Source organism: Cervus canadensis, chromosome 1 (assembly GCF_019320065.1).
Source record: "Cervus canadensis isolate Bull #8, Minnesota chromosome 1, ASM1932006v1, whole genome shotgun sequence".
Lineage (NCBI taxonomy): Eukaryota > Metazoa > Chordata > Mammalia > Artiodactyla > Cervidae > Cervus > Cervus canadensis.
This window is the reverse complement of record NC_057386.1, coordinates 2,184,280-2,210,514: the sequence shown is the minus strand read 5'-3', so window position 1 is coordinate 2,210,514 and position 26,235 is coordinate 2,184,280. Positions and strand designations below refer to the sequence as shown.

The window sequence follows — 26,235 nt, the reverse complement described above, 5'->3', positions numbered from 1 at the left end:
GGTCGAGTACTGTTAACTCTAGTCCCTACGCTGTGCGTTATGCCCCCGGATCTTCCTCATCTGCTAAACACAAGCTTGTGTTCTTCGACCACCTTTATCCGTTCCCCCAACGCACCCACCCCTGGCAACCACCAGTCTACGCTCCGTAAGTTGTTTTTTTAAGATTCCGCATTTAAGTGAGATCATGCAGTATTTGCTTTTTCTGTCTGACTTATTTCACTTAGAATAATGCCCTCAAGCTTCACCCAAGTTGTTGTAAATAACAGGATTTCCTTTTTTAATGCTTGAGTAATATTCCATTGTGTATGCGTGTGTATATGTATTATGTTTTCTTTATCTATGCATTCATTAATGGACACTCCGATTGTTTCCACATCTTGGCCAAGATAAATAATGCTGCAGTGAACTTGGGGGTTCAGATATTTCTTCAAGATAGTGATTTCATTTCCTTCATATCTATGCCCAGAAGTGGAATCATTAATCATAAGATGGTGCTATTTTTAATTTCGTGAGGTTTTCTATCCTGCCTGCACCAGCTCACATCCCACCAGGGAGCCTCTTTTCTCCGCATTTTCCCCAGAGTTCCTCTCTTAGCTTTCAAACCTTCCAGATGTGAGATGGTATCTGGCTGCATTTTTTTTAATAATACATTCTTTTTTAGAAGACTTTTTTTTTTTTTTGATGACCATTTTTAAAGTCCTTGTTGAATTTGTTACGATATCGCTTCTGTATTATGTTCTGGTTTTCTGGCCACGAGGCAGATCTTAACTCCCTGAGCAGGGATCGAACCGGCACCCCCTGCATTAGGAAGGCAGAGAGTTAACTGCTAGCCCACCAGGGGAGTCCAGATCATAATTTAGATGTCATTCACTTCGCCTGTTCCAACTGTTAGTCTGGACTCATCTACACCCCTAACAATACTCACCATAAGCTCTGGATATGTTGGCCTTTCTTTGGAATTCTTCTTCAAGCTTAAAGGGAAAAAAAAAAAAAAACACATTAAAATCTAGAAACCATCTGCGTTTCCACTAGACTAGGATTTCAGAACCTGCAGAAGACTAAACAGAACCATCTTTAAAAATGTACTGAAAACATAAATCTCCGGCCTTGACTTTCCTCTTCAGTTACACTTACCAACGATGTTTTAAATCACTCTGTACCTTAACAGGAAGGGTAAGGGTGTGTGTGTGTTTACTTTCGTTCTGTTTCTTTACCAAAGACATAAAAACTAGCTTTTATTATATATCAAAATACATATTCACGTTCCTTCAAAACACCTTTCAATCCATCCCTTCTTGCAAAGACATTGGCAGGTGTTTCTTAAATCACATTTGTTATCTTCTCACTGTCTCCAATAGCTGGTTCTCTCTGCTTCTGATCCCCTTGCAGGTACAATCTGCTTTTATATGCACCCTGCTGAACCTGCTTGAGACGGAAGCGCTACAGACGTAGAATGTGCCTAAGGCACGCTGCTGTTTGACGGCCTCTCGGCTGATGACCGAGAAAGCACGCTGGCCGTGGACTCAGCACGCTGGCCGTGGACTCAGCAAGGGTTCTTCTTAGAAACACCCAGTGGGCCTGTGCTGCCGTGAAGGGGCGCCCACCACCCAGCTGTCTGCCCACAGAACTCTTAATCACACCTGATACCAGAGGCAACAGTCATAAAACCCCAGAGAGAAGAGACCCACCCCTCCATCCACCTGCAGCCTTAAAATGGAAGAGAAAAGAGAATTTATTTGGCCTTGGAATCCCAGGTTACAGAATGGAGGAAAGGATGATTTTGAAAAGTATGATCTGGGAGGCAACCTGCAGAGTCCTCTGCCCACGGGCCCTAAAATCATCCACGAATGGAAAGGACGTCTGTTTGGCGTGGAAGAAACTCAAAAAGTGACGGAATATTAGGTGGCCAGGATTTGCGCTAACGGATCACCTGGAGCAAGTGAGACCTGTGAGGTGTGCCGTGAGCCCCGCTCCTCAGAGATAACAATGATCGAGGGCAGGCCCAGATGCAGAGCCAGAGATGGAAACGGCTGAAACACTCAGGGTTGGAAAAAAACTCGAAATGGAAAAAAAAAAGGAAGCTTTTTGAAGCAGAACAGCCGAGAGCAGCCTCCCCAGGGACTCCAGGCAGTGCTGCAGTGGAGGGCGGGGAGCCTGAGACGCAGGACAGCTGCCGACTGCAGGTGGATCCAGCACCCAGCGACCTCACCGCCCGGACAGCCGGAGAGAGAGCGCTCCGTCTCAACTGAGGCTCAAGCGAGAATGCGGGAGAAAGCAGGCCAGCAACGCCACGGCCAGGCTGGCGCGGGAAGGCGTGTTGAGCGAAACGAGGCGACCTCCAGCCCCCACTGATGACGCCTCGTGTGCCTGCGTGCTGAGCCTCTAGAAGGCTCCACCAGCGGTTCCCAGCTGCAGGTGGTTTTGCCCTCCAAGGCACACTCGGAGACGTCTGCAGGCACTTCTGGTTGACGCAGCTGGTGGTGTTGGGGGCCGTAATTCACGTCTAATAGGTAGAGACCGAGGCTGTTGCTCAACATCCCATAATGCCCAGGACAGTTCCCCAACAATAACTTTGATTTATCTTTATTTCTTTTTTTGAGAAGTATGGGAAAAAACACAACTATTGGAGGACGACTGCTCTACAGTGATGTGTTGGCTTCCGCCACACATCAAGATTTATCTTCTAAAAAAAGAATTCCTAAAACTTCAAAGATTGCTGGTGAACAGGTTATTTTTGACTTATGGGCTCTGATTAGAAAGCTCAAAATGTACAAGCACTACTGCAGAGTATTGACGGAAAATATTTACACAGCGCACCGAGGCTGTTTATTGATTTAATATAACTGATACAACCCATTCTCTCCACCTTTTAAATCAAGAACACTTCAAAACACGGGCTAAGAATAGCAAAATACTCAGGGTGAGGTTAGGGAGAAAAGCAAATTTTCCACGTTGAATAGGAAGCACTTGAAATTCAGTACAAAATAACAACTGTGGAGTTCAAAGCTACACCAATTTCTTTTTGGATCCGAGTCAGACTTTTGAATTTTCAAGTGGCTTGTCGTTTTCAAGCGTGCAATTAGCTAACTGCCCTAATTCCCCTTCCAAATGCCACAGCACACACTCCTGACCGTAGCTGACACTAAGACGCGGCTTCGTGCCGTGCTGAGAACTGCTAGCTTCAGGCTTGTGCTGAGCCGAGGGTTTCTGCCCCTTTGAATCCCCCCGAGCTGACCGTTTCCCAGAAGGACTCCTGGGAGCGTCCGCAGAAGAAAACCACTGCTCGCCTCCCGAGCCACACGTTTGTCCTGAGCTACGTAAATACCCAGGGCCTCTTTGCACTGTCCCTCCTGAACAAGCCAGCAACTATATCTGATCGTCTCTGTTCTGCGCCTGTTTCTCTGAGTCAGACACGACCAGCGTCTGGGCGGGTCTCTGGCCACCAAGGGGCTTCGGGCCGGGGGACAGGGCACTGAGCTCTGAAACAGGCCTGAGCCTCAGCAGGAAGGAAGTCGGGCTTTGGGGCGCTCGGCTCAGCTGGCCTCCAGGGAGCTCCTCTCACTCCCCAAGCCTGTGTCCAGCTGAAAGAGGTTATGGTGAAAGAATGCAAGCCTGCCAAGATTCCATTTTTGCAGAAACTCTGTGAAACCTTCTGCAGGACCAGGGTGGAAGACTTTTCCATTTCTCTGCTGAGAAACGGCCAGTGTCTCCTGAGATAAGAAAGCCACGCGGGCCTCCCTGTGGCTCAGTGGTGAAGAATCCGCCTGCCAGAGCAGGGGACACGGCTTCGATCCCTGGTCCAGGAAGATCCCACACGGCGTGGGGCACTGAGCCCGTGTGCGCCCCAACTCCTGAGCCTGCCCTTTGGAGCCCGGGAGACACAATCCCGGGTCCTCAAGCTGCAACTGCTGAAGCCCGCGCGCCTGGGGCCCCTGGTCCGCAGCGAGAGAGGCCACCGCAGGGAGAGGCCCGCTCACCGCAGCTGGAGAGGCGCCCCCGCGCTCTGAAGCCACAGGGGCCCGAGCAGCAACTGCCAGAAATAAACAGACAAATAAACGAAATTACATTAGAAAAAGAAAGCCACGTGTAGGAGAAAAAAGTAAGAAAATCTCATTCACTGGTGCTTATTTGAAAATAAGCACAGAAAGGAAGGATTTGTAAGAAATCTCTGTTGTTGCTGTTTTCTTCAAGTTCATATGGAATAAATGTCTTGACTCGCTTTTCTTTTCTCTCTGCCCCTCACTCCCTCTGATGTTACTGCTAAAGAAAGATACCAGCAGAACCCTGGGCTCTATCAGGTCATAAGTTGGAGAGTGATAGCAGGTAAGTGCCCCTGCTCCACCGCAAAAATCAGATCACGGCATCCGGTCCCATCACTTCGTGGCAAATAGAAGGGGAAAAAGTGGAAACAGTGACAGATTTTATTTTCTTGAGCTCCAAAATGACTGCAGACAGTGACTGCAGCCACAAAATTAAAAGATGTTTGCTCCTTGGAAGACTAGCTATGATAAACCTAGACTGCATATTAAAAAGCAGAGACATCACTTTGCCAACAAAAGTCCATATAGTCAAAGCTCTGATTTTTCCAGTAGTCATGTACTGATGTGAGAGTTGGACTGTAAAGAAGGCTGACTGCCAAGGAATTGATGCTTTCAAATTGTGGTGCTGGAGAAGCCTCTTGAGGGCTTGAGAGTCCCTCGGGCTGCAAGGAGATCCAAACAGTGCATCCTAAAGGAAATCAACCCTGAATATTCACTGGAAGGACTGATGCTGAAGCTGAAGCTCCAATACTTTGACCACCTGATGTGAAGAGCTGACTCATTTGGAAAAGACCCTGATGCTGGGAAAGATTGACGGCAGGAGGAGGAGGGGACGACAGAGGACGAGATGGCTGGATGGCATCACTGACTCGATGGGCATGAGTTTGAGCAAGCTCTGGGAGTTGGTGATGGACAGGGAGGCCTGGCGTGCTGCAGTCCAAGGGGTCACAGAGAGTCGGACACGACTGAGCGATTGAACAACCACAAGAACTGTCAGCTGACCAGCAGTGACCAGAGGGGTGTGACCACCAGGCAGAAGCCCCGGATGAAAGCACAGCAGCAGAGAATGCAGCTCCTGGGACTAACTTGGGAGAAAACGATCGGGCAAAGGCAGCCTCGTGGGGACGGCCATGAAGACGCCCCGTGTCCTGCGGGCAGGGTCGGCCAGGCTGCGATCCGGACAGCAGTCACACAGGCAGCTACAACTTTCACAAACACGTGCAAACATTAAAATTAGGAAACTTTTACTTTTTCAAGGCTTTCATTTAAAAAAATAAAACCTGTGAAAAGCTTTAACACTCTGACTCTAGGGGAAGTTCTAAGTAAGAAGAAAAATCGATGAAAGATAAAGTAATTGAATGATTACTCAATAAATTGTATAAGAGAAGTAGCTTTCTGAACAGGAGGCAGTTGACAACGGGTCCACAGATCGTAGGCTAAGTCAGGGGTTCTGACCCCAGCCCTCCAGGAAAATGATGTGAGAACATCTGATCAACCCGGGTATTCAGGACCACCCCCTCCCAGGCCAATTAAATCAGAATATCTGAGGCCAAGCAGTACGTGGTGCACATTTGAAAGGTCTGTTATGTTTAAAAGTTGGCAAGCGGAGTTGAGAACCTTTAGATTAAACTGGTGATTCACACCAGGCCACTGGGCTTTGTCAAGCTTTTCATACCAGCTTTGTTCTTATCAAAGTTTTCTGAAGTTCCCAAAATCTTGGGGAAACGGGAGGTGGGAGAAAGGTTATGAGGCAGAGAGTCTGAAAAGCTTCCTTAAATAAGATCCTTCCTCCTCACCACCCCTCTTGAGAAGGATGGGTCTGAACCATCCAAGACGAATCATCCCTTTCCTCCGTGACCTCGAAGACAAGGAAAACAAACAACAGACTCCAGGTTCTTGAAACCAGAAGGCACAATCCTGATGCCATCTCAGCCTGGCAGGTGTAACCACCACACCTGGTGGCTCAGTCAAGGAGAGCAGAGAGGGGACACCACCCAGGCGTCCAGAGGATGCACTGATAAGTATCCAGAGGCGCCCAACAGGCGAGCGTCACACAGCCCATCACGCCAGCCTCTCTGGCCATTCAGCCAAGACTAAAACAAAAACAATGGCAAGTCAGCCTCATATATCCTTAGGGGAAAGTGCCAGGGGTGACAGGCCTGGAGCTGGTGAAAAACCCAAGGGGCCTTTGCTTCACAAGCAACAGACAGCCGCTTGGTGTTACCACGTTTTCCAGTAAAAGCTGCATTCAGAATGCTTCTTCCAAAGTGCTTGGAGGCCAAGGAAGGGTAACCTTGGGGGAAGCCAGCCTCTCCAACGGGCGGCAGAACGGCAGCCCCTTCCTTGGCGCTAAGTGAGCAGAGCCGGATCCCCAGTGACCACACCCAGGCTTCCCAGCATCTCCGACGGCCTCTGCCTCAGCTCACAGCTGCGCGGCGGGCGCCCAGGATCACCGCCTGCCATCCGTCACGGCACCGTCTTTCCAGCGGTATAAATGATCATCAGTATCAAGTCATGTCAGGTGCCCTGGGCCCCGTGCAGACGGAAATCACTAGGTTTTCCAGAGCAAACAATCCCCTCTCCTCGTTTCCTCAACTGCACCAGCGACTCCCATGAAAACAAACTCACAGCATCAGTACCGCTCCTTCTGTCTCTCCACTCCAACTTTATTTTTCCTTCTCAGACGTGCCCCCGCCCCAGCCGGTACCGTCCACTGTCCACTTCCGGACAAGCAGAGCCAGCAGGGAGCACGTCTTCTCTAAGAGTCCGCCTAAAACACCAGAATCACTCGGCGAGACGTCCAGGTGCCTAAGGGCAGCTCTGAACGTAGCCTCCGTCTTCTCACCCAGGGTAATTCTTTGCATCGTACCTACTCTCCACCCGAGCCCTCCATTGGTTCCCCAACTCTCTCCTTACGCTCTGGTCCACATCAAATGGCTCAGCCTCTGTGAAGGAGTTTCCCACTCCCGTGAGAGTGTGCATGAGGTTTCTCCCGCTGGGAACACCTTCTCCTCCTCCATTCCCTTTTCCCCGGCACACACCTCGCCTGGTCCCAGCTCGGGATGTATCTCCTCCAGAAACTCTCCCCTAAGGCCTTTCCTCTGAGTTCCCCAAAGACCCAGTGCCCATCTCCCGTCTGGACCTGGGCTAGAATGACCGAGCAGGGACACTCCCCCCTGTGGCTCTGAGCTCAGCGGGGACCAGGAAGAGCCGTCTTTGTTGCTTAGCAACAGGATACAATCCATCCACACTGGGGGTGGACGTGGGCACGTGGATGAGACCGATGGAGGAAGTCAGGAGGACCCCGTCCGCCTTCACCCCGGCTTCTGGGAGGCGGGCCCTCTTACCACTGTGAGGTAAAGTCAACAAACTCTTCGGAGAACTTGTCTGCGGGCAGCTGCGGCGACGGCTCCTCCACCACCTGTTTGAGCTGCTGGAAAGGAGTCCCCCACGAGTCGTAGGGAAACCGGAGGATGGCCAGCTCGATCTGGAGGGGAGAGGAACACGGGAGATGAGCGCTGACTCTGGGCTACTGTGTTCCCGGGGCATCCGCGGGGGCATCCACGTCGTCCCAGGAGAGCCGGAGGGCAACCGGGTGGGGACAGTCGAGTGAAACGTGCAGAGGGGACGCCAGTGATGCCATGTTCGCTAGCAGCGTGCCTCCACGTCCCGGAGCTAGGGGTGACATCGCCCGGGAGACAGCCCCTCAAGCCTGTAAAAGCGGGTCCTCACTAAGAGGAAATCCACCCTGAATATTCACTGGAAGGACTGATGCTGAAGCTGAAGCTCCAATAGTTTCGCCACCTGATGTGAAGAGCTGACTCATTTGAAAAGACCCCGATGCTGGGAAAGATTGAAGGCGGGAGGAGAAGGGGACAACAGAGGATGAGATGGCTGGATGGCATCACCGACTCAGTGGACATGGGTTTGAGCAAACTCCAGGAGTTGGTGATGGACAGGGAGGCCTGGCGTGCTGCAGCCCATGGGGTCGAAGAGAGTCGGACACGACTGAGCGACTGAACAACCACCTCACTGAAACCCAGAGCCAGCAGTGTGCAACCTCAGGATGAAAGCGGCCAGGTTTTCAAACGTTTGGTCTAAAAGGCAGTTCTCGCCCGAAGACGCTTACCTCTGTTGCCACCTGCTGGTCACATGTGGGAATGGAAACAGACTGGGCCAAATGGCTGCTCTGTTTTTGGCCTTGAGTGAAGGCCGCTTTGCTGTTACAAGATCACGTGCCTTCTGGGCAAGGATGTGAAATAGCTCACGGGATTTACTCAGCTGCCGTGTCTGGGAAGGAACCAGGACCACCACCGGTCCTTCCAGACCTCGGTGATACACTGAGAATTTACGATCAGCAGTTACAAATCAGGCTCTCACTGCATATGACTTCAGGGCTGTGCCTGAGGAAATTAGCCTGTTTGTTAGTATGTGCTGGGGCTACACCTGTAGTCAACAGCCAAGCCTTCTCTCATAACCATATTCCGAGAAGCTGAGCCCATGCCTGGGATAGCAACGCTCTCCACATTAGGGTCGAGGACGGGTGGCAGAGATTGGGAGTTTGGGATGGACGTGCTGTATTTAAAACAGACAACCCATGAGGACCTGTGGGACAGCACAGGAAGTCTGCTCAACGCTCTGTAATAACCCAAGAGGGGAAGGAATTTGAAACAAACAGATGCCAAGTGTAACTGCATCACTTCACTGTACACCCAAAACCAACACAGCACTGTTAATCAGCTATGTGGCTGAGAGGGCAAAGAATCTGCCTGCGATGCGGGAGACCTGGGTTCAATCCCTGGGTCAGGAAGATCCCCTGGAGAAGGGAATGGCTACCCACTCCAGGGTTCTTGCCTCGGAAATCCCATGGACAGACGAGCCTGGCAGGATGGGGTCCATGGGGTTGCAGAGTCAGAAACAACTTAGCAACTAACAAAACATGCTCCAATATAGAACAAATTTTTTTTTAAAAGCCCTATCAAGGTCCGCACAGATTCGTGCTCTTGGAGTAGCCTAGGCTTCTGCATGCTTGATTAGAGTAGTTTAAATTTAAACCATAAGGATAGCTCTCAGGAACAGCAGCCAGACCCTCTCGTTTTACAGCTGAGGACAGCGAGACAGTCGGTGTGACTCCATCAGTCCCTCAAGGGCACACACCTCCTTGGAGGTAGAATGGGGAGAACTGGGGTTTGCCCGGTTCCGGCTCAGGGTTTCTGCCACCCCGCTCTGCAGAAAATCTTGCTCTCTCAGATCAGCTTCAAAGGCGTCCACCTCTTGCTCTTGAGGTCCACCCCACCCCGGCCTCACGCCCCAACCCCCCTGCCCCCGGTCCACAATTATTATCACAGGCTACCATGGTGATGCCCAAACTCCAGATGTCGGACTTCACGCTGTATCCCTTCTGGTTGAGCTCTGGGTTTATTCTCTCGGGCTGGAAAGGAGACAGAAAAAGACAACTGAGATGACATTCTTGGCTCAGAAAAGTCTCGGGGGTGGGGTGGCAGTGGCCGCCAAGTGAGCTGTTAACACGCCTCCCAGGCCAGGAGGCTCACTCACGACGGTGAACACCGACGTCTCCACGGGGTTTGCAGACATCTCTTCTTGGAGACGACAATGCATCAGGGTCCCCTCACAACTCACAAGCAACCTCAGTTTGGCCTCACAAAGAGCATGCTATACAGCACACCATTACTCTGCCCGCCTCGAGGTTTCCTCCTTTAAAAGACCGCCAACTTCCTTGGCGGTCCAGTGGTTAAGCGTCCTCCTCCTGGGCGGGGTACACGGGTTCAATTCCTGGTCGGGGAACTAAGATCCTGTAGGCTGCAAGGCAACTAAGCCTGCACCCTGCAACTAAGACTCAAGGCAGCCAAATAAATGAATAAAATACCAACAGTCCAGACTCAGTAAAAACAATCCGCAAGGTTCGCTGGGCTACTGTCTGGTATTAACAGACCTCAACCACTTTTAGGTAATCGTGGCCACAAAGCTTTTAAATTCCAAGCACGTGTTCATTTCCAAATAGAATGTTTACAGTAGAAGTCCCTTAACTTAAAGGGAATCCCAAGGTCTCTGCCAAGAGCAATGAATCTTCACAGCTACGAGGCTCCCTCGAGACTAACCTAGTGGACTTGCTAGGGGAATTGAAATTCTTCTCTCTGTTCTACTCTCAACAAAGAAGGCAGCACACCCCTGAAACCCAGAGTGGAAAACTGGGTGAGCTTTATGTAATGCTTTTTCAAAGAGTATACCTCTTCCTCTGATTTTTTTTTTTTTTAATATAAGGGAAGGAAGGGACTCGGGATTTTAGACAGGAGATATCTGAGAAGAAAGAAGGTACAGATACTTCTTGTGCCTTGGGCATATTTCAATGCTCCCTCCTTGGCCACCCGGGTCATGTTTCCTGGCAGGGTTTAGCAGCTGCACTCCCAACGCCACCCCAGGCGCTGTACTCACGGCCATGTACGGTTTGCATCCGGCATCGATGGTTTTAGCCACGGAGTCGACCAGGTAGCCGCTGATGCCGAAGTCGCACATCTTCACCTGGCCCAGGGCGTTGATGAGCACGTTGGAGGGCTTGACATCTGCAAAGAGGAGACGGTCGGGAGCCTGGGGGCGCGGCAGCAGCTCTCCGCCACCAGGGGGCCTGGAGCCTCCACGCCCGCCCGGCTCGCCCTCAAGACTCACTCGGAGGAGCAATGCCACCCCAGTTACACAGCGAACTACACTCCGATAGAATGTGACTTTTTTAAAAAAGAAGGAAAAACACCAAAGCTAACAAGAAAGGCGGAAATGCAACTTGATTTCCTTGTCATTAAAATCTTTTAATGTTTTTCTTTTTATCGTGGTGGAAGTCACATAACATAAAGCATACTGTTTTTACCATATAACTGTCCAGCTCAGAGGCACATTCATACTGTCGTGCGACACTCACCGTCATCCATCTCCTGGATTTCCCAGCTTCCTAAACTGAAGCTCTGTCCCCATTAAACACTCAGGGCCCATCCCCCCTGCCTCCCCACCATCCTGACCTTGGCATCTACCAGTGTACTTTCTGACGCCATCAATTTGACTATTCTAGGTCCCCTGTCTAAGTGGCATCATCAAGCAGTATTTGTCTGCACCTGCTACTTACGGGAATGCATTTTTAAGGTTGACTTAATATTTTTATTTCGGTTTACAAACGCAGAGTTTACTAAGTTGACTTGGGTTACGGAAAACTTAGAAAGAAAGACCAAGGACATACTTATATATGCATGAAAGACAGACCCTAAGATGATAGTAGCAGTGTTCAGCGTGAGTGGAGTCACAAAAACGTTTCTCATTAGCTCATCCGGTCTCAAGTCATTAATTCTGGTTCTGATGGGTCTTGGGTGAGTGGTCTGCTTTCTGTTTCATGTTCTGTCCTTCTCGTCAGACTGAGAACCCATCAATGGAAAAAACTGCTTCCTCTAATTTCTCATCTTCATCGCTCCCGTACAGATGGTGAGAGCTCAGACCTTGATGCCTGAGTGGAACGCCCAGTTCCCTGGGCAGATTGTCTCTGTCACGCTAGAGGCACAAGCCCTAGAGATCTGCCCATTACCACGCTGTTCCTGCCACGAACAAGACCGTGTTGTGCCCCCAAGCATTTATTATGAAGGTAGAGCTTGTGCTAAGGGTTCTGATGATGATAATGCTTTAAAAGCCCAGTTCATAATGATCTATTCTGCATTCAGTGGGCTGAAAAGGCAGACTGAGACATAATACATCAAATATGCTTCTGCAAGAGGTGTGTCAGAAGTCACAGGTGTAACTCGTCATAAACCCAGATATTCCAGACCAGGAGGCGGGTCACAGAATATGCATGTGGGCAGAGTGGACTTCCCAGAGGAAAGAATCCGCCTGCAACGCAGGAGATGCAGGTTCGACCCCTGGGTCGGGAAGATCTCCTGGAGGAGGAAATGGCAGCCCACTCCAGTACTCTTGCCTGGAGAATCCCATGGACAGAGGAGCCTGGTGGGCTACAGTCCACGGGGTTACAAGAGTCTGACATGACTGAGTGACTAAACCACCATCACCAGAGAGGGTTTACTTTACAGTTCTTAAATGAGCTCTTCAGTCTGAAAAGATAAAAGGCACCCTCCCAGCCAGATGAACCATCATTATGTATGGATGATGAAATTAGAAATTTAGAAAATAAAGTTAATTTTTTTCCTAAGTGACACGTTTCACAAAGGGCACATACTCAAAAGAAAAAAGTTATTCTAAAAACTTTAAAAATTATCCTTTGTAATTTTCCCTTAAACAGCAAATACACAAATTTCATTTTATTATCTTCTACACTTTATAAACATTCTCTGCTATGAATGAACTGTTTCACAACTTTGAAATAAGTCTTTAAAATTCAGCTTCACGTTGTGGGTAATCTGCATCCCTTTTCTTAACTGGATTCCTCCCCACTTTCTTTTTGGCCTCTTCTTCCTTGACATTTTTCCCATTTTTGATAGTAATAGTCAGTAAAAGCCACCATAACAGGCATGTTTTTTGAGACATCTTACATTATTTCAGGCTCAGAGTATAACAGTGATCAGGTCACAAGAACCCATCAGATACCAACACTGTTCATACAGTTTTTGGAAAACTGAGTGTACACGCCTCTTCCGAGACGCGTTCCTTGACTGCTAGAATGTTTCCTATTCTACCTGCACGACTTCCATGGTTGGTACTTTCATATTTCTAATGTGGGTTTTTTCCCCCCATGTGTCTGTTGTATATTTGCCTCACTCCCCTACCAAGAACTCCTAGGTAGAATTTGGATAAGAATATATTTTCTTCACAGATACCTGTCAGGACATCTGTTGTAGCACTGTATAAATACAGTGCTATATAAATGCTGGGAAATAATTACGCAAGTTACACGGATGGATGAAGGCATGGAAGAAAGATGGAAGAAAGGATGTCTGGGTGGACGGAAGGATGGATGGATGGATGGATGGATGGGTGGGTGGGTGGGTGGATGGGTGGATGGATGGATGGATGGATGGATGGATGGGTGGATGGATGAAGAGGTAACAGGTCAGCAGAGACACAGAGAGGAGGGAGCAGAGGAAGACACACCTGTCAGCCCTTTCATCCTGTCCTGACTCCCGCTGTCTGAAAGGGCCGCGCTTTATACCAGAACTTCTCAGACCCTCACGGCCCAAGAATTACCCGGGGATCTTGTTAAAATGGAGGTTCTGACTCAGTTAGTCTTGGGACTCAAGATTCTGCTTTTTGGCGATGGCCAATACTAGGGGAATTTTTATCATGTTCTCTAAAATTCTCAGTGGGTAATAGCGCCACTCTCCTTGGCAACAGGCAGTTCATATTCAAGTTAGGCCTAATACACAGCTCACGTCCCCTGATGTCCTCAGACATAATCATGAGCAGCTCCTTATATGATCTGCTATCCAATCCCAAACGAAAACCCCTCCTCTGTTCTCTCACCTGACTCAATTTCATCCACTGGGGAGAAAAAAAAAATTAATAAAACTCAGGTGAAAGAAATAAAATTGATCAAAGGAACAGCCAAGGCAGCGTCATGGACACTTACCCCGGTGAATGACAGACAGCTTACTGTGTAAATGTTCTAAGGCTTTTACAATCTGCAAGAGAAACACAAGATGGATTTATGTCCCCCATCACTGGAAAGCAACTGCATCTTAAGTAAATCCACATTTATTATCCCTGGCTTACAGTCCCAAGGGGAGGTATTTTCTCCAACAGTGGTGTTCCTAGCCAGGAAAATACACGGAAGTCGTATGAATTAGACCCTGCCCACCAGCGAGATGACGTCAGAGTGCAGAGAGGCGGTCTCACTGGGATGTTCTGATTCTCTACCTTGACCCCCAGCGTCTTTTCCTTTCCTCCCTCCTGGGCCTCAGCAGCCATGAAGGGAGCAGCTTCCCTGTCTTCTTGCCCCCTCCTGTGCCTATTAATCCTAAGAAAACACTTACAACTCCACAAACGAAAATCAAGATAAACCAGCATCAGAACACAGACACCAGGAACGTGGTCCTAGCCGATGAACGTGCTGCTCAGAGGCACTTCAGCGGAAAGCCTCCCAGGCCGGGTCAGGAGCAGAACCTCGTGTAGGTCAAGCCCAGAAAGAGAAGCGTCCATGGATCCATCCACAGACGCACTCATGCAATCAACACACACAGACAGGATGGGCGCTCCGGTCCAGGCGGTGGTTCCGTATGGAGGGAACAGACACACACGAGGCCCAGACTTCCCCGCGCTCCTTGGACGGGGCTGGGGCTCGCGATGTACTCACAGAAACTGCTATTTTCCCTAAGATGTCCTCTGGAATTGTTTGGCCTTTATCAATCACTTGTTTGTAGAATTTATCTAGGGACGTGTCCATGAGCTCCATGCAGATCCAGACATCCCCCTGGAGGCCGGTTGGTTTGGAGACGGTCAGAGAGGATGGAAAGGGGAGAAAAGGAGGAAGCAGTTAGCATCTGTCAAGAGGAATGGGCCACTTCCTGCTTGAGTTTTTGGAGGAAACGCACTGTGTCCTTCAAGATCTCGATGAAATTTATAAATGGGCAATATTACCTCCAAAAAGCAAGCTAGCAGACAGCCAAACAGACCGGCCTGTGATCACCCACTCCTTAATGAAAACTAGGTTCCAAATGCTAACACCCACAAGCTATAGGATCCCAGCAACCCAAGCCTTTACAGTTACTGTTATCTAAGACAGCAGTCTCCAGGCTTTTTGGCAACAGGGACCAATTTTGTGGAAGACGATTTATCCATGGACCAGAGCTGGGTGGGGGGCGTGGTTTCAGGATGATTCAAGTGCATTACATTTATTGTGCACTTGGCTTCTATTATTATTGCATCAGCTCCACCTCGGATCATCAGGCATTAGATCATGGAGGTGGGGGGCCCCTGGGAGTTATGACCAGATACCCACTCTATGCCTGACTGCCCACACTGACCACTGGTAACAGTTTTTCGTTTACAGGCTGGTTATAAGAGGGAGATGAAAACAGATGACCATAAGGACCTGTGTATAGCATAGGAAAGTACTCGACTACTCAGTATTACAGGGCTATACGGGGAAAAATATCTTAAAAAGTGTGAGTATATACATATATACACAGAGCTGATTCACTGTGTTGTATAGCAGGAACTAACAAGATTGTAAATCAAGTATTCCCTAATAAAAAACTTTTTAGAAAGGGGAGGGGATGACAATTCATATCATCGCAAAGTGAAAAGCAGAATTAGGAAAAAGAAGCAAATATGAGGCCATCCACTGTACAAGGCTGCCTGGAGCTTATCAAGCGGCCAAAAGATCAGAGCATTTGAGATTTCAAGGGACTGATACAAATCCATCTGTAAGTCGATAGAGACCATTCTGCCAAGAGAGACAAACCAGAACGGGAAGGAGAAAGGGAATCCCAGCATTTTGAAAGGGCTAAACACATTGGAAAATAGCATGGTTTCAAGCTAACTTTGCACCAACATTTCACGAGCATGAAACTCTCTACAGAAGACCAGTCGGACAAGGAAGCGCCCTGTGACTGCGCAGGTGTTTGTGTGATCGGGGAAACGTCTTTTTCAGTTACCGCTTGCCTTGCAGCTTTGAAGGTACTACCACCTACCTCTCGGAAGAGCGCGCCGTAAAAGGTGACCGTGAAGGGACAGTCCACGGTCCTCATGGAGATATCCAGATCCATCAGTAGCCGCTTCTGCTCTTGGCTGTTGACCGTGGCCCGGATCCGCTGATGGGAATGCATGGAAAATGGACCGTTACTGCCCTGAGGATGGGTCTGTCAACAAGGATCCCCTCCCGAGAACAGTAGGAAAATTCACAGTACAGCTGCTAGCAACAACTGTTCAAATACCTACCCTAAGCGATGACCTATCTGTAACAAATGAAAAGTAAGGAACACTGTTATCCATTTGATTTACCGAATAATCCCCAGGAGAGAAGCAAACTGACCATCTACTGTGGAGAGTGTGCAGATGTTTGGGAAGGCATTGCCAAGTTACAAAACAGCCCGATTTATCCTGTGGGTTTAGTGCAAAGAGGCCAGAGTATTCATTGATTGGGGGCTGATTTGGGCTCATACAAAAAAGGAAAAAAAAATGCCGAACTTCCCTTTTTGCGAACAGGTAAAAATATTTGGACTAAACAGAAACTACAGAAGAGTGAGTTGATTGAGGAATGGGATAAGGAGGAGTTGGACTGAAATGGAGACACTGTTCACATCTCTCTCTTCTAAGAGAAGAGAGACTAACCAACCACACCAGTAAATGTAGCCCCAGAGACAACATGACCGTGTCATTAAATGACAAGACAATATGATATCACGAGGCTTTCACATTTTTTGCCTGCGGAGCAAAGGGCCTGCAGGAGAAAAAACTGAAAAATCTACAAGGTAAGCGAAAGATGCCAGCATTCTCCAAAAAAAAGGAATCCAGGTCATCTGACCAGCCACATGCCTGACAACCCATCTAGAATTAACACACTGGGCCCGCTCCAAGGTCCTCCCAACATCTACTCAAGAAATATGCGATGATTCTAAATTTCTTTTTATAGCTCCAAAACTATGCAAATTTGCTCAAGATGACTTTACCCTCCTCTGTTTCCACAAATGGAGGCAATTTTGTCTCTCAGTTTGGGTTTCCTGATTTTCAGGGACAGATTCTTTAAAAGCAACAGAATAAAGTTTAAAAAGAGACTCGTGAGACACAAAACCAAAGGCCATGTGTAAGCCTCTGCACTTGGATTCCGATTTGAAAAGCCAACGGGAGATAAAACAGCAAGGACAGCTTTGGAACGATCACGGTAACGTTCTCTGGGACCTGGCAGTAGATGGCAGTGAGGAAGTACTGTGACTTTCACGTGTGATGATGCGGTCGGGGCTGGTGGTTCAGTCACTCAGTCGTGTCCCACTCTTGCCACCCCACGGACTGTAGCCCACCACGCTCCTCTGTCCATGGGATTCTCCAGGCAAGAATACTGGCGTCAGTAGCCATTTCGTTCTCTAGGGGATTTTCCCAGCCCAGGGATCGAACCCACATCTCCTGCATCGCAGGCACAAGCCACCAGGAACGCACGATGTGGTGGTTGCATAAAACAATTAAAAAGAGGGGGTAGGATTCAGCGGTTCAAAAAAGCCCAGTTGCTGCAACTCACACCAAGGAGGCATTTTTGACATATTTGGAGGGAAGTATTGTTCACCACAAATAGGCTTTTCTGTCTCACCCCGTGGAGGATTGTCTTACTTCTATGAAAGGAGCCCATTTGCAGCTGAGAAGGACAAATATATGCACCAGTACCGGAAAACGTCTGGGGAACATGAACGCTACCTTCACCGCCATGATCTGCTCGCTGGGCACGTGCCGCATCTTCTCCACCACCCCGTACGCCCCCCGGCCCAGCTCCACGATGGGCTCCAGGTCATCTGCCTTCACCTCAAAGTTCTGCAGGAGAGAAAAGCAAGGGTGTAATAGGCAGCTCAGTTCAGTTCAGTTGCTCAGTCGTGTCCGACTCTTTGCGACCCCATGGACCGCAGCACGCCAGGCCTCCCTGTCCATCACCAACTCCCGGAGTCCACCCAAACTCATGTCCATTGACTCGGTAATGCCATCCAACCATCTTATCCTCTGTCATCCCCTTCTCCTCCTGCCCTCAATCTGTCCCAGCATCAGGGTCTTTTCCAATGAATCAGCTCTTCGCATCAGGTAGTCAAAATACTGGAATTTCAGCTTCAGCATCAGTCCTTCTGATGAATATTCAGGACTGATCTCCTTTATGATGGACTGGCTGGATCTCCTTGCAGTCCAAGGGATGCTCAAGAGTCTTTTCCAACACCACAGTTTGAAAGCATCGATTCTTCAGTGCTCAGCAATAGGAAAAAAGGAAACAAACCAGACACAGGCTACCCTGTCCTCCCTCTGGTTTCTCCGAGCAGTCCAAGGGTCCTTTCTGGTCCAGAACCTTCTGGCCTAGAAGCTTTGCCAAGCCACCACTGAAAGCAAGAAGTACCCAGGAGATGGGCAGATGCCCACCGCGGGCCCCCCGTCCGCCCCGGGGCAAGGTCCAGTTCCAGCTCAGGCTCCGAACGGCGCGGGGAGCCAGCGCTGACCCCGCACGGCGGGTCTTCACCGCCCCTCGATGGCCCCACAGGTCCGCTTGCTGACTCCTGGCGACTAGCTCTAGGCCTGGACTTCACAGAGCACAGCCCAAAATGAACCATCTCTTCGCCCCAGAGATCCCCCATCACAACCACAACCGATCCCAATTTGACATTTAAAATAGCAACTGCTCCACAGACCACTTCTGTTTACATTCAAACGTTACTGACCCACCCCCTGACAGCATGTTATGGAAAATACATTTTTCCCCACTGGCTGGTCACAAAGCATACATACAAAGGGTCAAGACGTTAACCGGCAGACACGATTTTTCTCACCTGATTTCCAATAGAAATGCAAGCTTTGGAGTCTAAATCTCGAGGTGGCCTGCAAAAGAGAAAGGGAAAACATGAGATATTCAGTTGACCGTGACCTTCCCAAATCCTATGAGACTGCAGAGAGTTCTCCTTAAAAATAAGGTGAAAGCTCATGAGTAAAATAAAGTAGCATAAACAGGTGAATAGTGTGGGATTTGGAACAAAACACATGTTCTTAGAAACCACAGTCTCTGAACTTCCATTTCTTCTTTCTTACGAAGATATTAGTACACTTCCTCCTGTGTTAAAGGAGGTGTTCTAAGCAAAATGCTTACTAGCAGAATGCCTGGCATACATTCAAAAATAAATATGCATATATATAAACTATACCATATGTAACAGCATACATATATTATATAAAATAATTACATATAATATAACTACTTACACAGGGGCTTACAGGAATAGCCTAATTATTCACATAACAATACACATACACACACACCCCTATAGGCTTCCTAGGTGGCACTAACAGTAAAGAATCTGCCCACAATTTCAGAGACCTGGGTTCAATCCCTGGGTCAGGAAGATCCCCTGGAGGAGAGCATGGCAACCCACTCCAGTATTCTTGCCTGGAGAATCCCATGGACAGAGGAATCTGGTGGGTTACCGTGTATAATTCTACCCCTCCTACTGAAACTAACTAAATAAAACAAAAACGAAAATGTAGGGACATGAACACAGATAATACATCAACCTAAGGTCTTAATGGCAATCTTTTTGAAATGTATAGAAAATACAAACTAAGGTTTTTCTAAATTAATTTAAAACCTGGACTGAGGCAGGGATAAAGAGGAACACACACACACACACATACATACACACACATATACATATATACACAAACACATACATATACATACATATACACCACACACACAGACATATACACCACATGCACACACACCACACACGCACAGACACACCACACGCGTGCGTGCACACACATATACACACACATACATATACACCACAGACACGCACATATACCACAGACACACACACACACACACACACACACACGCACACTGCACACAGAGGTGACGTTTTTATAAATCCTTTGTTTCTAAGCAGGGAATTTTTCTTCAGAAACACCTTCCAGAGGAATTAAACTTTCTGAAAAATCTGATTTCTAACTCTTAAAACCTCCAAAGCTCTTTTTGTTTAGTTGTCATAATTTGATTGTACTAATCGCAATGGAACCTTGAAATAAAGGCAAATATTATTTGAAATATGTGACTAATATAAACAGTGAAAAATCCTTTGCAATTGTTCAGACCCTTCCTTTTGTAAAGGATGAAGCAACAGGAAAGGTCACTAGTTAATCATTCGGGGCTACCTCCGAGGGCATGCCACCCAGCGAGGCTGCTGGATGAGACCTCCTCCCGCTCTGATATGCTAGCATTCATTCAAGGGCTCTGCAAATTAGTCAGTGTGTGCGTGCTAAGTCGCTTCAGCAGGATCCGACTCTTTGACATCCCGTGGACCATAGCCCGCAAGGCTTCTCTGTCCATGGGATTCTCCAGGCAAGAACACTGAAGTGAGTTGCCATGCCCTCCTCCAGGGGATCTTCCCAACCCTGGGATCGAACTCATGTCTCCTGCGGCTCCTGCTTCGCAGGATTCTTAATCGCTGAGCTACCAGGGAAGCCCATAAACAAATTACAGTCTGCAACCCAGCTATGGGTGAATTTTACACATTGAAAGGGTTGTAAAAAACAAACAAGAATCTTCAGCAGAGGCCATTGTGGCCTGGTAGCCCCAAATATTTACTATCTGGTCTTTGGCACAAAAAGTTTGCTGATTCCAGTTTTATTCTAACCTTGCATTATAACTCTACCTAATAGGAGGGTTTCGTGCCATTTTCCAGAATGAGAAAAATGAAACCCAGAAAAACTCAGCGATATGCTGAACACACAGTCCTCAACAGGGCTGAAAATAAAACTCATGTCATCCGAGTCTCAGCCTTGACCTAAGGAGAAGAGGGTATAGACCCTGAAAACTGGGTTAAGCGCTTTCCTTGCATTTCCTGTCGTTGAAACACACACACACATACATATACACCACACACACACACACACATACACGCACATGCACACACGCACACACACACACACACCCCCAGCGGTCATTGCTCCCACATTCCAGATGAAAACCTGTCTGACTTAGACTTAAGTTATCTTGCTCCCGACTGGTGAAGCTATGATTCAGTCCCCATCCGACTGAATCCAAGGAACCTGCCCACCCAGACCCCCTCTGGTGTAACGGATCACCAACCCCACCACGGGGGCTTCGGGCCCGGCAAGGCGGCCAGAAGCAACAAGTGATGGCCTGAGGTGGACGGCTTGTCTTGGATTAGCTGACACTGTAACCAGTCCAGGGCACACTCGTCTGTCTGGGGCCCTGAGGTTTAAACTGTGGCTGGACCTTCTGTGTTACTTATTCAATATTTCAGTCCTCCGGGGAAAGAAGCGAACTTATTACAAAACTCCTAACTCTGTAAGGCCAAAGGTATTTCAAAGGCCACCTGCTATGATTATTTTATATAAACCACCAGCTTTGGTTTATGAAAATAATTGTTTATACTTCTACATGAGTAACAAGTTTACTGGTTACTATTACAGTTATTATTTGCCTGGGCTTCCCCGGCATCTCAGCAGTAAAGAATCCTCCTGCAATGCAGGAGACTTGGGTTCGATTCCTGGGTGGGGAAGATCCCCCTTCAGGAAAGCATGGCAACCCACCCCAGTATTCTTGACTGGAGAATTCCATGGACAGAGGAGCCTGGAGGGCTACAGTCCCTGGGGTCACAAAGAGTTGGACACGACTCAAGTGACTGAGCATGCATGCATTATTTGCCTATAAATAACAATATTTACTTATTATCTAATGATAATATAAAGCACCTATGTGCGCCAGAGACCACACAAACCTTTTAAATCCAAAGTCTTTTTTAATTTTCACAGCTCTCAGAGCTATTAGCTTTACTTTTTCAAATATTTATTTAACTGTGCTGGGCCTTAGCTGCGGCATGTGGGCTCTTTAGCTATGACGTGTGGGGTCTAGCTTCCTGACCAGGGATTGAACCTGGGCCTCCTGCATTGGCAACACGGAGTTTTAACCACTGGACCACCAAGGAAGTCCCAGTATTAGCCCTATTTTAATGTGAAAAATTGACACTGACACAGACTAAAAATTCAAAGTCACTTAGTGAGATGGTGACTTTGGAAAGCAGAGCCACGCCATGAAGTCTTCTCAACTGCAAAGTAAGAGATCCCGACTCTCATGGACTATTTGGCTCTGGTCACCGGCAGTCTAACATGTGGCTAAGAGCACATACTTGAGGGTCAGAAAGCCCTCAGTCCGTATGCCAGCTCTCCCACTTATTAAGTGAAATAATAATAACAACAACACGGAGAGCCACATCGTTGAGAAATTACCCTGGAACAAGCCCTGGGCTGGACACTTAATATGGACCATGACATCCAATCCCCATAGCAACCACATGTTTGTTCCTGTTTTTCACAGGGGGAAACTAAGGCTTAGGAGACTTGGGTAACTTGCCTCGGATATTCAACCGAGGAAGCTCAGCTCCCAAGTGTGAACCTACGTATGCCAGCACCACAGTCTGGGCTCTCTGAGGTCAGCGGCTTTGAGGACACCTGAGCCCGGGACAGGTCTGCCGTCTCACTTATAAAGCGAGCAGAGTCTCTCGTGAGGATTAACTGAAAGAATGCTGGCCAGCGCAGAATCAAGTTAGAACTAGGAGTAGTTGCTGCCCAGCCAGTGGGGGAACAGCCCAGAGACCCGAGTCACAGACACTGATTCAGGGACTCCGTGAGGAGGCCACATGCATGGCCCGAAGAAGAACGGGGCTCTGTCCCGGTCTATTTGTGTGCGGTCCAGCAGGAGGTGGCCGGGTATAAATGGCAAAAATCACCAAGCCAGCCTCAAAAAACTGCCAAGGAAAACTCAAAATGCGGAAACCACTTCTTGAGGAGCACAGATTTCAGCCTCAGTATTAATATAATAACAATAACAACAACAACAGGATATCATAAGCCTCTTCTGAGCTAACGTGAGACCGTTGATATCACAGAGCAGCCCCGGCTCGACATGATGAAACGGAAGAGTGTAGTCAAGGTTTGTCCCACCACGCGAGGGTTAGACAGCAGAGAACCTACCTTTACTTTTGCATAGCTTTTTATTCATTTTTTTTATACCAAGCGAGGGTTTATGTTAGTTTTCAGAAATTTACTTAAAACACAGACTATTAATATAAATTAGAAGAAGGGAAAGACTAGCAGATTGTTAAGGCAAGATGAATATAAGATAGCTGGAAGGCTGATATGAGAATATATCCCAAAGGAAATAATAAAGATAAGAGCAGAAATCAATAAAATTGAAAGCAGGAAAATAAAAGTTGGCTCTTTTAAAATCAATAAAATGGATAAATCTCTAGCAAGACTAACACAGATAAAAAGAGAGAAGACATGGATTATCAGTATCAGTAAAAAAGAAGAGGATGTCACAATATATCTGTCGTCATTAAGAGAATAACAAGGAAATACCATGAGCAACTTTACTTTCATAAATTCAACAACTTAGAAGAAATGGGCCAATTCCTTGAAAATCACAAACTACCAAAACTTAGCCACAATGAGCTAGGTCATCTGAATTATCCAATAATTATCAAACCAATTGAATGTGTCATTAAAAACCTCTGGAAGAAGAAATATACAAGCCCATTTTGTCTCATGGGAGAAATTTCAGCAAATTTTTTTTCTTAATTGCATATATGAAACCATTATTTTGTAACCTGAAACTAAAATAATATTATATGTAAATTATAGCTCAACATTGTTTTTTAAAGAATTACCACCTATCTTATACAATGTCTACCAGAAAACAGAAGAAGGTATTCTAACCAACACATTTTATAAGGTCAGTATTATCTTAAATACCAAAACCAGAACATAATAGCACATACACATATATATACAAACACAAAGCCTCTATAGATCAACATCTCTTATCAACTTCAGGCACAAAAATCTTCAATATCTGCAGAAATTAAATCCAGCAGTGTGTAAAAATATAGCATACCAAAACCAAGTGGGATAATTTGACGTAAAAATCAAGCGATGCTGGGACTTCCTTGGTGGTCCAGCGGTTAGGAATCCACCCTGCAGGGCAGGGGATGTGGGTTCGATCCCTGGTGGGATAACCAAGATCCCACTCGCCATGAAGCGACTAAGCCCAAGGGCCACAACTACTGAGCCTGCGTTCCACAACGGGAAGATCCCACACAAGGCGATGAAGAGCCAAGAGCCACAGCTAATGCTCCATGCCGCCGAACAAATATGCAAACACTTTTAAGCAATCAATCAAAGTAATACATATTAACAGGACAAAGAAGAAAACTCCACGATCTCATCAACTGATGCACAAAAAAATCACTCAACAAAACTCAACACACATTCATGATGAAAACTGAATTCTGGCTGAGGACACTTCAACCAGAGAGGAACTTCTTCAACCTCAAAACAACGTCTGTGAGGACTTCACATCACGCTTAATGGTGGAAGAGTAAATGCTTTCTCTCTAAGATGGAAAACAAAGCAAGATTAAATGCTTTCTAAGATAGAAAACAAAGCAATCTTATTTGATGTAGTACTGAACATTCTTGCCACTCAGATAAGGTAAGAAAATAAAGGTTGAAAACAAACAGAAGAGAAAGAAATAAAACGGTCTTTTTACAGAAAGTATGACTGTCTACACAGAAACCTGTAAGAAATCTATCACAAAAGTTCCTGGAACTAATAACCGAGTTTAGTAAGGTCACAGGGTACGCAATCAACTCAAAAATCAATTGCAGTAACCTCCTCAGTGGTTCAGTGGCTAAGACTCCACATTCCCAATGCAGGGGGCCTGGGTTTGATCCCTGGTCAGGGAACTAGATCCCACATAACACAACAAACACCCAGCACAACAAATTAATAAAAATATTTTAAAAATAAATTGCATTTCTAAATTTCTAAAGTGGAAATCAAAATTGAAAAATGGAATACAATTTTTATTGCTTTAAAAAAAAAGAAACACTTAGGTATAAATCCTGATAAAACTGAATGCAGAGAATCTATATGATGAAAACTATAAAATACTGATGGAAGAAATCAAAGGGAATCTAAATACTTGAAGAAATCTACCACGTTCAAGGATTGGAAGACAGTGAAATAAAGATGCCAATTCTCCCTCAATCGGTATCTTGGTTCAACACAATTCCTACCAAAAATCTCAGTGAGTTTATTTGTAGATATAGATAAGCTTATTCTAAAAGTAACAGGAAATGATGAAAGCCCTAGAATAACCAAAATAGTTTTCAAAAAGAAAACAAAGTGAGAAGAATCACTTTTCCCAATATTAAGGTTTAATCTATAGCTGCAGTAATCAAGACAGAGTGATACAGGCAGAGGAGCGGTCAGTCAGTCAGTTCAGTCGTGTCTGATTCTTTGTGACCCCATGGACTGCAGCACACCAGGCCTCCCTGACCATCACCAACTCCCGGAGCTTCCTCAAACTCATGTCCACTGAGTTGGTGATGCCATCCAACCACCTCATCCTCTGTCATCCCCTTCTCCTCCTCCCTTCAACCTTTCCCAGCATCAAGGTCTTTCCAAATGAGTCAGTTCTTCTCATCAGGTGGCCAAAGTATTGGAGTTTCAGCTTCAGCATCAGTCCTTCCAATGAACACCCAGGACTAATCTCCTTTAGGATGGACTGGTTGGATCTCCTTGCAGTCCAAAGCACTCTCAAGACTCTTCTCCAACACCACAGTTCAAAAGCATCAATTCTTTCGCGTTCAGCTTTCTTCACAGTCCAACTCTCACATCCATACATGACTACTGGAAAAACCATAGCTTTGACTAGACAGACCTTTGTTGGCAACGTAATGTCTCTGCTTTTTAACATGCTGTCTAGGTTGGTCATAACTTTCCTTCCAAGGAGTAAGCGTCTTTTAATTTCATGGCTGCAATCACCATCTGCAGTGATTTTGGAGCCCCGAGAAATAAAGTCAGTCACTGTTTCCACTGTTTCCCCATCTATTTCCCATGAAGTGATGGGACCCGGAGGCCATGATCTCAGTTTTCTGAATGTTGAACTTTAAGCCAACTTTTTCACTCTCCTCTTTCACTTTCATCAAGAGGCTCTTTAGTTCCTCTTCACTTTCTGCCATAAGGGTGGTGTCATCTGCATATCTGAGGTTATTGATATTTCTCCTGGCAATCTTGATTCCAGCTTGTGCTTCCTCCAGCCCAGGATTTCTCATGATGTACTCTGCATATAAGTTAAATAAGCAGGGTGACAATATACAGCCTTGATGTACTCCTTTCCCTATTTGGAACCAGTCTGTTGTTCCATGTTTGGTTCTCACTGGAGGAGCAGACCCAGAGATCGATGGAGCAGAACAGAAAACCCAGAAACGGATCCACACAAATATGCCCAGTTAACATCTTAAAAACGAGCAAAAACAACTCAGTGGAGCAAGGATAGTCTTTTCGGCAACTGGTGTTGGAGCAACTTTAGCCAGTGAAATCCACTGGCTAAAAAATAGAGCCTAACTGAAACCCCATGCCTTGTACAAAAATTAAACTCCAAATCTATCACAGACTTAAATCTAATATGTAAATCTATACACTTCTA

At 46.9% G+C, this 26,235-nt stretch overlaps 1 protein-coding gene across 3 annotated transcripts in view; it reads right to left on the bottom strand.

Annotated features, from left to right (window-relative positions):
* The window catches only part of MAP2K6 (mitogen-activated protein kinase kinase 6), a 104,482-nt gene that overhangs the window by 5,376 nt on the left and 72,871 nt on the right, over window positions 1–26,235 (bottom strand). For all 3 annotated transcript variants that reach the window (XM_043449195.1, XM_043449349.1, XM_043449266.1), the window contains 9 exons: window positions 18,494–18,542; window positions 17,388–17,501; window positions 15,674–15,793; window positions 14,335–14,451; window positions 13,612–13,663; window positions 10,494–10,621; window positions 9,394–9,471; window positions 7,388–7,527; window positions 926–971 (listed from right to left, as the gene is read on the bottom strand). In XM_043449195.1, coding sequence (XP_043305130.1) covers window positions 926–971; window positions 7,388–7,527; window positions 9,394–9,471; window positions 10,494–10,621; window positions 13,612–13,663; window positions 14,335–14,451; window positions 15,674–15,793; window positions 17,388–17,501; window positions 18,494–18,542 — 844 coding nt within the window. The remainder of the gene's footprint in view (window positions 1–925; window positions 972–7,387; window positions 7,528–9,393; window positions 9,472–10,493; window positions 10,622–13,611; window positions 13,664–14,334; window positions 14,452–15,673; window positions 15,794–17,387; window positions 17,502–18,493; window positions 18,543–26,235) is intronic.